Source organism: Eschscholzia californica, unplaced genomic scaffold, assembly GCF_041429995.1.
Source record: "Eschscholzia californica isolate CP2 unplaced genomic scaffold, dmEscCali1.0.p SCAF_5, whole genome shotgun sequence".
Lineage (NCBI taxonomy): Eukaryota > Viridiplantae > Streptophyta > Magnoliopsida > Ranunculales > Papaveraceae > Eschscholzia > Eschscholzia californica.
The window spans coordinates 38,157,271-38,169,113 of record NW_028238472.1 but is presented as its reverse complement, the minus strand read 5'-3'; the positions used below and the strand labels follow the sequence as shown (position 1 = coordinate 38,169,113).

The window sequence follows — 11,843 nt, the reverse complement described above, 5'->3', positions numbered from 1 at the left end:
CTTAATTTTTTCAAACTTTATATTATTTTATATAATCTGAAGTTACTATACTCTCTTTCGGTATTTAAAATATTACTAATCATCTTACACCATTTGATGTAAACGTTGCAAAGACATCGGCTGTGGAAATTAGCAGCGTCATATATGAGGAAATTAATGGAACCTCTACGCATCCTGAAGCCATCCGTCTCTTGTGTAGTCAGAGTTTGGGCTGCCATGGCATCCTAATTGTTAGAACTGAAAGTCGCGGAAGCTATCGAACCTATCCTAGAAATTGATCCGATTATGAAGATTAATCGAAAAGCTAAGCCAAAATCAAATATGCGAACAGAATTTAACGAGGTTCGGCTTTAAAGCCTACGTCCTCGGGCGAACAAGAAATATTTATTGAAGGATAGATGAAGACGACTAACACAACCCGCAAGTTCGTCCCAAGATGGTACCGTATAGAATTTAACCTTCTATACTAAATCTTCGACGACCGAAAAATTTAACACCGCTCAAAACTATGAACAAAAAATTTCTCTCTCACTTGCTCTCTCTCTTTAGCTCTCTCTAAAGAAGAGTTGTTGTTGCTTGTGTTGGTGTTTTACATTGGCACTCAAACCCCCTATTTATAATAATATAAGCCGGTGGCATCACTCCTTAATTGGAAACCAATTCCAATTTAGAATTGGAAACCACCACAATCAGTGATGCCTAAACCGCCTATGCTTAAACCGCCACTAGCAATTTAGAAACAACCAAAGAATGGAAACTGCCTCTTACAATTCTCCACCTCGTACACAATTTGATATACTTCAAATTTTGGACGAACACCAGGATACTCCTTGTAAGATATATCTGCTTCTTGTAACTTCATCCGACTGCACCATTTGACCATGGCTGCCTACGTACCCTTTTATAGGATCAAGCCTACCGTAGTTCTACCAACCCTTCTCATAAAGATTATCTTGTCGCCATTACGCCCTTTCGGGCAACTTAACACGAGCCGATTTGTAGCAATTCCAGACAATGCTGAAACTTGCTACACGTCACCACTTTAGTCAACATGTCCGCGGGATTCTCATCTGTGTGTACCTTCATGAGAGAAACATCACCTTCCTCTATGACATCTCGTACAAAGTGATACCTGACATCGATATGCTTAGTGCGAGCATGGTGAACCTGATTCTTCGCCAAGTGGATCGCACTTTGACTATCACACCATACATCCACGCACTCTTGCTTAATCCCCAGATCATCCAGAAGACCCCACAACCACAATGCTTCCTTCACACCCTCGGCCATAGCCATATACTCGGCCTCCGTAGTAGATAACGCAACTGTAGATTGTAACATCGATCGCCAACTAACTGGAGCACCATGTACCTTAAATACATAACCAGTAGTAGATCGTCTTCTATCTAGATCGCCAGCATAATCCGAGTCAACATAACCGCTTACCTGACATGTGTCTCCACCAAAGCACAAACCCGTATCAACGGTACCCTTTAAGTACCTCAACACCCACTTCACAGCTTCCCAATGTGTCTTCCCCGGGTTTGCCATAAACCTACTAACCACACTGACCGCCTGTGAAATATCCGGACGAGTACACACCATAGCGTACATCAAACTGCCAACTGCACTAGCATACGGTACACGATCCATATGATCCTTCTCCACCGTAGTAGTGGGAGATTGCTTTCCCGAGAGCCTGAAGTGTGGTGCCAAAGGTGTTGACACCGCCTTCGCATTCTGCATCCCGAACCGAGAAACTACTCGTTCGATGTAACCTTTCTGATTCAAGTACAGTTTCTTACTTGACCGCTCTCTCTTAATCTCCATTCCCAGTATCTTCTTTGCAGCGCCCATGTCTTTCATCTCAAACTCTTGACTGAGTTGAGATTTCAACTTATCTATCTCCACCATGCTTCGAGAAGCAATAAGCATGTCATCCACATACAAAAGGAGATAAATAAAGTCACCTTCGCGAAGCTTCTTGATGTATACACAACAATCATAGTCACTTCTGCAAAAACCATGCTTTAGCATGAAAAAATCAAATCGTTTGTACCATTGGCGAGGGGATTGTTTCAATCCGTAAAGAGACTTCCTCAAACGACATACTTGATTTTCTTTACCCTCAACCTTGTATCCCTCAGGTTGAGCCATATAAATTTCTTCTTCCAAATCTCCGTGCAAGAAGGCGGTTTTAACATCGAGTTGTTCCACCTCAAGATCACTATGAGCAACAATACTCAATAGCACCCGAATAGAAGTATGTTTCACGACCGGTGAGAAAATCTCATTGTAGTCGACCCCTTCTTTCTGTGCATAACCCTTGGCCACTAGTCTTGCCTTATACCTTGTACCCTTGATCTCGGAAGAATCCTCTTTCTTCTTGTACACCCATTTACAACCAATAACAGACTTACCTTCGGGCAATGGGACAACTTCCCATGTCTTGTTCTTGTGAAGAGACTCCATCTCTTCTTGCATAGCAACCAACCAACTCTCTCTTTCCTCCGCGGTAATAGCTTGTTTGAAGGTGACCGGCTCGTCGTCTTCCACCGAGAGTGCATATTCAACAAGATTTGCCTGCCCATAATGCCTAAGAGGTTTGTCTGACCCTAACCTCTGTACCGGCTTATATAACCGTTTCGGCCTAGTGTGTACCGAAACATCCTGCTGTTGTTGTTGTTGTAAAACTTGTGTACCTTCCCCTTGAACCTCCTCATGATCGGGTTCATCAATTTCCTCATCCTGAGTATTATCCTGATGCTCCACCTGATCATGATTCCTAGAAACCCGTTGGTCTTCGGCTTCTACTTCCACTACTTGAGCTTTAGTAGACCCAACATCACCATAACTAGGCACCGTAGCTTTCGCCATAGCTACAATAGATGACTCATCAAACACCACATCTCTGCTGATTACAAACTTCTTGTCTTCCGTACACCATAGCCGATAACCCTTGACTCCTGTAGCATATCCTAAGAAAATTGCCTTCTTTGCTCTATTGTCAAGTTTGTTACTTTTAACATGGTAATAGGCCGTACAACCGAAAACCCTAAGTCTCCCGTAATCTGCATGTTCACCTGACCACACCTCGTAAGGTATGCCGCCATCTAAAGAAGAATGTGGAGACCTGTTCACAATATAACAAGCTGTAGCAACAGATTCTGCCCACCATTCTACGCCTAGTCCCGAATTGGAGCGCATACATCTAGCCTTCTCAAGTAGTGTACGGTTCAATCTCTCTGCGACTCCATTCTGCTGAGGTGTGTTTACTACTGTCCAGTGCCTCACAATGCCTTCCTGATTACAAAACTCCTTGAATGCCCCATCCGTGTACTCGGTCCCATTATCCGACCTTAACGTCTTCAGCTTTCGACCAGTTTTGTTCTCAACCATTGCTTTCCACACCAGGAACGTGTTGAATACCTCATTCTTATGCTTCAGAAAATAAAGCCAGACAAATCTCGAATGATCATCAACGAATGTAACAAAATACCTGGAACCACCCTTGGAAGGTAACTTTGCCGGTCCCCAGACATCGGTGTGTACGTAGTCTAACACCTCTTTGCTCCTGTGCTTGCTTGTAGAGAACGTCACCCTGTGTGCCTTCCCGAACACACAATGCTCACAAAACTCCATGCAAGGCTTCTTCATGTCCTTCAACAAGCCTTTCCCGCACATCAAAGATAGACCCTTTTCTGACATATGCCCAAGGCGCATATGCCAAAGCCTCGTACTAGCCGTTGGATCCCTTCCACTGATTCCTACTGCTACATCTCCTGTAATTGTTGTCCCCAAAAGTTTGTATAAATTACCGTAACGAGTACCTCTCATTACTACCAAAGAACCCTTAACTACTTTTATGGAGCCATTCTCTATAATTATCTTACAGCCGCTTCGCTCCAACACACCAAGGGAAATTAGATTTTTCCGCAAATCGGGTATGTGTCTTACGTCCGTCAATGTTCTCACCACTCCATCGTGCATCTTGATACGTATTGTTCCGAGTCCCACAGTTTTACATATACTATCATCACCCAGTAAAACTGTACCACCATCTATACTCCTATAGGTAGTAAACAACTCCCTATTTGGACACATATGGTGTGACGCCCCTGAATCAAGCATCCACTTATCGAAGATTTTCTCAGACACCTCTGTCACCGAGAAACATTCATCCGCCTCTTCTGACACATATCCCGCCTCTTGCATCTCTTGTTTCTCCTTGTAGCCTTCGTTCTTTTGCTTCAACTTTCTCTTTGGACAAGCCGCTTTAAAGTGGCCAAGCTCACCACAACTAAAGCACGTTTTCTTGAAAGAGCCTCTAGATTTGGATCTAGATTTCCCGCCCTTTCCCTTTCCCCTTTCATTACTCCTCCCCCTCGTTACAAACAACCCTTGTGCTTGATCCTTGTCTACTCCACCCGACGCCATACTGCTAGTAGCAACCTTACGAAGGTCATCCGCTAATAGCGAATTTCTCGTCTCTTTCATGCTTAGACTATCACCAACAAGCATCAAAGTTTGAACAAGGTTCTCATAGGATTTAGGCAATGAAAGTAACAATATGAGGGCTTGGTCCTCATCCTCAACCTTAACATCAATATCCTTCAAATCTGAGATAATCCTGTCAAACCTATTCACATATTCCTGAATAGAAGAACCCTCTTCCATTCTACATGTGAATAATTTGGATTTTAAGTAGACCCGATTCGTTAAAGTTTTCGTCATGAAACTGCTTTCTAGCTTTAACCACACACCCGCCGCCGTTGTTTCTCCGTCTACTAGGAACGCCACGTCCCTCTCAAGACACAACATAATGGTAGCCCGTGCTTCGAGATCTAACTCCTCCCAATCCTCATCTGACATATCTCCTGGTTTCTTTCCCGTCAACGTCTTGTGTAATTTCTGCGAGATTAACAGATTCTTCATCTGCATCCGCCAATAAGAAAAATCGTTTTTCCCATTGAACTTCTCTATCTCATATTTCCCTGCTTTGACCGTACCACTTCTCGATCCCATCTTCTCTTCGTTCAATCTCAACAAGGCTCTGGTACCAATTGTTAGAACTGAAAGTCGCGGAAGCTATCGAACCTATCCTAGAAATTGATCCGATTATGAAGATTAATCGAAAAGCTAAGCCAAAATCAAATATGCGAACAGAATTTAACGAGGTTCGGCTTTAAAGCCTACGTCCTCGGGCGAACAAGAAAAATTTATTGAAGGATAGATGAAGACGACTAACACAACCCGCAAGTTCGTCCCAAGATGGTACCGTATAGAATTTAACCTTCTATACTAAATCTTCGACGACCGAGAAATTTAACACCGCTCAAAACTATGAACAAAAAATTTCTCTCTCACTTGCTCTCTCTCTTTAGCTCTCTCTAAAGAAGAGTTGTTGTTGCTTGTGTTGGTGTTTTACATTGGCACTCAAACCCCCTATTTATAATAATATAAGCCGGTGGCATCACTCCTTAATTGGAAACCAATTCCAATTTAGAATTGGAAACCACCACAATCAGTGATGCCTAAACCGCCTATGCTTAAACCGCCACTAGCAATTTAGAAACAACCAAAGAATGGAAACTGCCTCTTACACTAATGAACAAGGTTAACATTGTCTCAAGCAAAAACACTCACTCTTCCTGCTTCAATGCTCATGGTAGAGCTTTTTCTACTTCTCCTCCTGTTCCTTGCTTAACCTAGCTACTTAGTAGTTACTCCCCCAAATAATGCATGCAGTAGTTTCTCTGTGCTTCTAACTTATATATATATATATATATATATATATTTCATCTAAGGAGAAACTTGGTTGTAATTTCTGTGATTTTGAGACTAAATGAAGAAAAATCTATGGGATTTAAATATTCAACCTGGCTTCTGGTTTTGCACTTCCATGGTTTCAATGCTATTTTGGACAAAGTTTCATTATGTTTCTTTAGTTACTGTGTCTATCATTTCATAGTCAAACATTGTGATAGTCCCATGTTACTTGGGTAAGGGCCGAGAGTCTGAGTTATAGGTGTGTGCTCAAGCTTAGGAAGTGATGTAGACCTTTTGGTTGGGTTCATCAAGTCTTTTCTAGGAACAAAACTCCGTACCAATAGATTGGCATGTGTGTCAAAAGCCGAAGAAAACTTATAACTAATAAGCTCGGGGGTGTTACAAATGGTTTAGACCCGAGAACGATCCGTCTCTAAAAATAGGGGATTGTGATAGTCCTATATCACTTCAAGAAGCGTGCAGAGCCTGGACAATATGTGTCTGCTCACGCTTAGCAAGTGTAGAGGCTTTTTTATTGGGCTCGTGGAGCCTTTACTACGAATAAGACCACCTATTGTTGAGTTTACGTCTAAGTGTCAAAAGCGAGGACAATATTGACAATTGCCGAAGACAACTCGTTTCCTAGAGTGGGGAAGTGTGATAGTCCCACATTACTTGGAGAAATGACCAGAGATGGGTTTATGTGTGTCCTCAAGCTTAACAAGTATCGTGGTCTTTTGTGTGGGATCTTAGAGCATTTGCCTAGCTCAAAAGCTCGTATTGTTGGGTTTTGACCTAGGTGTCAAAAGCGGGGGGACAATATTGATAACTGCTAAGGGGCCTTGTGTATAACTTGCATGCATTTCTACTTATGCATTTTTAATTTTTCTCATGTTTTTGGTAATATGGCACCTTGTGGCAGAACTCATTATTTATCATTGCAGTTTATAGGAGAAACTCGGTCTAAGGTACTAAGTTTGGAGTATAAACCTAAGGAAGTACACTCTCATATCAGTTTACCATTTAAGAACAAATGAAAGTCATATATCACTACAAAAGCAGCAACTTTGGCTATGGGCATACACTGTAGCTAATAAGCTAAATTCTGTAGCAACCGCTCTTTTGTTACGTCAAATGGCTGAAGGTGCCTAGCAAATGGCTTCAACTAAGACCATTTTGCTACAGGGTACAATCCCGTAACAAAAACATAACCGTTACAATTTCGCCCGAAGTAAATTGACCAAGTCGAGTCACGTAAGTGTGGCAAAGTAGAAATGCGCCGTGAGTAGTGGATATGAAATTTCTCGCCCAGTCACCTCTGTACTTAATCAAACAAATTGATTTGAATGAATGACATCTTGGTAGATTGGAATGTCTAATTTCTCCTTTTCCCCCATCTTCTACATTTCTTCCCAAAATTCTTCCTACATGGGGATGGGGTGCAAAAACACAACCAGGCGCAAGAGGCGCCTATATATTTGGAGCTATAAGAGAGAAGCTCGGTTTTAGAGTAGCAAACAGAGATTGACTGTAGTCAAGGAGGCAGCTCGGAACGCGCTTTAACAATAATGGGAGGCGCCTAATTTATAAATATCAGATTTTCAACCATTTTAGAAAGTTATGGCAATCAAACGAAGGTATAGCCTATATATTACGCAAGGCAGATATTGTCAAAACATACTATCACTTTCTTGAGTAATTTTATTGATATAAAAAACTTGATGTACTTATATAAATATATTGAATCATTTCAATTATTGGTTTCTCGCTTACACTATTTCATAGTTTTCTAACTTGTAAATCGTCTTTTCGAATTATATAGTTCATAAGAAGAGGAGAACATAGCTATTAAATCATGAGAAATTCTATTCATCCCTCCATTTGGCCCCTTCCCCAACCCTCCACTTGATGTGGCAATATATTACTTGAGCGTGGAGCAAATGGAGAAAGAATGGTGAAAGCATGCATATACTCTAGTAGTCTAGTGGGATCGCCACATCAAGTGGAGTGCTAGAGGAGAGACCAATTGGACGGATAAATAGAATTTTTGTTAAATCATCTCCATATGGATTCAAATTAAACTTGAATTATAATTTATAGTTGTTCATGACCCACTTAGTTCATAATAAGTTACAAATATTACTATTGTAAGACAACAACAAAACCATATTATTGATATCTTATAAACTAATAAACCTCTCACAAGAAGGAGAAAAGTAAACCAACACTAATTAGCAAATTCATCCAAACTTTTACAAACAAGAGAGGAAGAAAGAAACAAACATCCTACTTTATCCATGCATGCATGCAACATTGATCTTACTACAACTATGTGATAATAGAACAAGTTATTATCGATGTAACGAACTAGCACTTTTCTTCAGCACCAACACTTCCCATCTCCAACGAATTCTTCTCTTTATTGTCGTTATTCGATTTAAACCACATCGCGCAGACAAGGTAGAATCCAAAGTTAATGAAGCTAAGAATAGCTAAAAGCCCATAAAAGCAATCAAGTCTGCCATTGTTGATATTATCAGTTAACCATCCATGTCCATCATGGGTTCTAGTTACTCTTTGAACTACTGATACCAAAAAACTACTAAGAAAAAACCCAAAAGAAAGAGTAGTAAGAAATAGGCCAGTGCTCATTGTCTTCATTCCTTTTGGTGATTGTGTTATAAAGAAATCAAGTTGACCTGTGTAAATAAATGCTTCTCCTGACCCTACCAAGAAAAATTGTGGGATCAATAGGAAAACACTTATTGGTAGATCTTTGGTGGGATTTATGTTGTCGGTGGATTTCGCTACCGATAAACGTTTCACTTCGACGAGTGCTGCCACTGCCATTCCTACTATGGATAGGACTAGACCTATTGACATTCTCTGCAGATTTGTAAACCCTACAACATACAATCAAAATATATATTACTAAAACCTTAAAACACAATAAAGTAAAAGAACAACATATATATGTTTTACCTTGGTTTCCTTTCCATTTCTTCCATAGAGGCATGATTACGCGATCATTGACAGCGAGAGTTATTAATATGGCTCCAACAAAGAATACAGTAAGTGAACCGGCCGGAATTTGAAAATTTCCTATAGATCTCTCCATCGTCGATGCTTGTTCTACCGAAAAGGTAATCATTTGTGCATAAGTAGTCCAAAACATGATTGTAGTGGCCCATATTGGCAATAAACTAATCATCATTTTCACCTCCTCTACTCTAGTCACTGAACATAGCTTCCATGGATTTGGGACCAAGGAACCAGCTTTGTCAAAATCTCCATCAGCAACAATTGCTGCCTTGTCCAAGCAACTACAACAATTCAAAAATCATTAGTAATAATCCTAAAATGTACGTAGAACAAGATTTTCGTCAAATCTTTATACTGAGAGGGTATATTGGTAAGATGGTACTAACCGGAATTGATCGGTGTGATTTATTCGGGTAGACTGAGGTGAATCTTCGTATAGGTTGTAATTACAAGGTAAATTGAGTTTCCTTTTCTTAATAGATGCTACTATAACTTGAGAGATATGAACAATAGGACTTCCTGCGCTTTTCTTGTATCTATATCTCTTACTTCCGGATAAGAATATAAATACAGCAATAAACATCGAAACCGAGCAAATCCCATAAGCCCAAGTTCGTCCAACTTCATCTTGAATATAAACAAGAACTGTTACTGCCATTAAAGTTCCTATACTAATTAGGAAGAAAAATCTATTAAAAAAGTAGGCCATTTGAGATTTTTCTTTTTCGTCTTTTTCATCGAACTGATCTGTTCCAAATCCTGATACACTCGATTTTAAGCCTCCGGTACCTAAAGCGATAAGGTATAAAGAGAGATATAAAACACCCATTTGAAGTCCATTTGCTTCTTCACATTTTCTTGTCGATAGACATGGTGGTGGACGTAATTGTGGTAATATTGTAGACATCGCTAACACGCCCGTACCCTGATTCATCAATTAACACAATATAATTTTGTTAAATCAAACAAATGTATAAGTTAATGTAAATTTTTATCAACAGTAGTTTTTTTTTCTTCTCATACCAGTGCTTGGACTAATGAAAAAATCACGATAGTCTTGTATCGTCCTAAAAAAGAATCTGCAAGAAAACCCCCTAGAAGACAAAGTAGAAACGACGTGCCCATAAAGTCGGTAACGATATTTGCCGATGAGGTACTAGGGAGATGCATTGTACCACCAAGATATGTCACAAGGTTCACAGCTATTCCCATAGTTGAGAGCCTCTCGCAGATTTCTATCCCTGTAAACATCGCACACTACTCGTAAAATATTTCTTCAAAAACTAATACTAAATATCAAAACATATATAGGTGCTAAATGAGAATCTATGTTGTCCATTACTATATTTTTCTTAGACTATTAAATCGATCATTTTTGGTATCGTTTGAGATAGTCCTTATAATTAGTCTAAAAGGGGTGCTACATGACAATTGAAACGGCTAAATCGTCAGTATTTATTTAACTTGCATAGTATACTAAATTCTTGACCGAATTCTTCTTATGTATTTGAGTATCAAGCTAATACGATTTTCAAGTAAAAGGTAAAATGCATTTGAATTTCACTTTTATGTACTGTCCAGCAGGTAGCTTATATATATTTGTTCTGTAGTCTTCAAAGGTTTCTTTGATGTAGGACCATTTGGCTAGATATCTATTATGTTAATGTATAAGGAAAAGAATGAAACATATATATATATATATATATATACATATATATTGTATAAAAAGAAAAAAAGTTATAATATTCTTGGCTAATCATTTCATATAAACATATTTTATGTTGGTATCTTTCAAAAAGAATGTATAGAATCAAACCATAGATCCACTTAAAGACACTTATATTGACTTTTTTTTTTTTTTTTTTTTTTTTGTTGAAACACTTATATTGACTTGGAAATGGAATCTAGCTACTTGACTAGGTGAGATTTTCTCTTTTATTTATTGGTTTTTATGAGATTCTAATTGTGCCAAGTTATAGTGATTTTCTTTGTATAATTTCCAAATGTATTCAAATAAATAAAAAACCAGCATTTTGATCGTCTAGAAAAACGACTTTTCCAACATTATAATCAACAAATCTATGATCATAATGTGCTTAAGTTACTAATGAGTCTTTTTTCAATTTTTATCAAAATCTCAAGTCGTAAAACCTCAAGTAGAATGTTTTTTTTCTTTTGCGCAATTATGGGTTGAACTGTTGAAGTATTCAAATACATTACTCGTACTAGTCTGCAAAAGACAGACCTAATATTAGAGCTGCAGGCACCCAACCACCGGTTTTACTTTTATCAGCGGGGAAACCTTTGTAGTCGACCGAGTCAGCCACAGCCCAACCCATCTTTTCCACCTGAAAAAGAAAAAAAATGTAGCTTAATTTTAGAATAGCTTAACTAGTAACTCATCTTGGAAAACACATTACACATTGAACTTTAAAGACTTGAACAAAATGAGATAAAGATGGTAACTAAAATTACAAACCATTTTTGTCTTTGTTTTCCCAACTCCAAACAAGCAAGTTATAATAGAAAGAGCTTGAAATGCTAATTGAAATCCTCCAACTCACAACTTGGTTTTGTATTTGGGAGCTTCTCATTATATATATAGGGGAAAGGCTGAAACATTTCCTCCCAAATAGTGGCCTCCACTATCAAAATGAATCAGATAAAATTAAACACTTGTATTTGATAAAGTTGCCCTAGTGAGTAATAGATTATGTTTATCAGAATGTAATTGGAAGTTTCTAGCCATTTATTTAGGGTTTGTTATTTGCACATTATTATGTGGAATTATTGAAGAGAATGTTAGTAAAAGAAAAGGAAAAGGGAATCTTGAACATGCCACTGTCCACTGCATAATATTCATTGACACTAGAACCTCTCTTTTTGTTGATGGTATGGATAGTTTTATTTTTAAGTTTTGGTTTTTATGTGAGAGCTGTGAACCACACCACAATTGTTTAGAGGCTTCTTCATTAGTGCCATACCCCACATTAATAAAAAGCTACCCTTGTTATTTAGATCTGGGTGGGCAA

General features: G+C 38.8%; 1 protein-coding gene across 1 annotated transcript; it reads right to left on the bottom strand.

Moving 5' to 3' along the window:
* Positions 1 to 7,914: 7,914 nt before the first annotated feature.
* Positions 7,915 to 11,533, bottom strand: LOC147539032 (protein NRT1/ PTR FAMILY 6.2-like). Its single transcript, XM_086644238.1, has 6 exons — positions 11,291 to 11,533; positions 11,057 to 11,159; positions 9,835 to 10,052; positions 9,198 to 9,736; positions 8,752 to 9,092; positions 7,915 to 8,672 (listed from the first exon to the last, which is right to left on the bottom strand). Exons 1-6 carry the CDS (start codon positions 11,291 to 11,293, stop codon positions 8,137 to 8,139), a joined length of 1,740 nt encoding a protein of 579 aa, XP_086500364.1. The 5' UTR covers positions 11,294 to 11,533; the 3' UTR covers positions 7,915 to 8,136.
* Positions 11,534 to 11,843: the final 310 nt, after the last annotated feature.

Bases quoted from the DNA above. Each gene is read 5' to 3' on its own strand.
- LOC147539032 (XM_086644238.1), bottom strand. The intron at 9,737-9,834 runs GTATGAGAAGAA...TTGATGAATCAG, and splicing joins TTTCATTAGTCCAAGCACTG to GGTACGGGCGTGTTAGCGAT. The intron at 9,093-9,197 runs GTTAGTACCATC...GAATTGTTGTAG, and splicing joins AATCACACCGATCAATTCCG to TTGCTTGGACAAGGCAGCAA.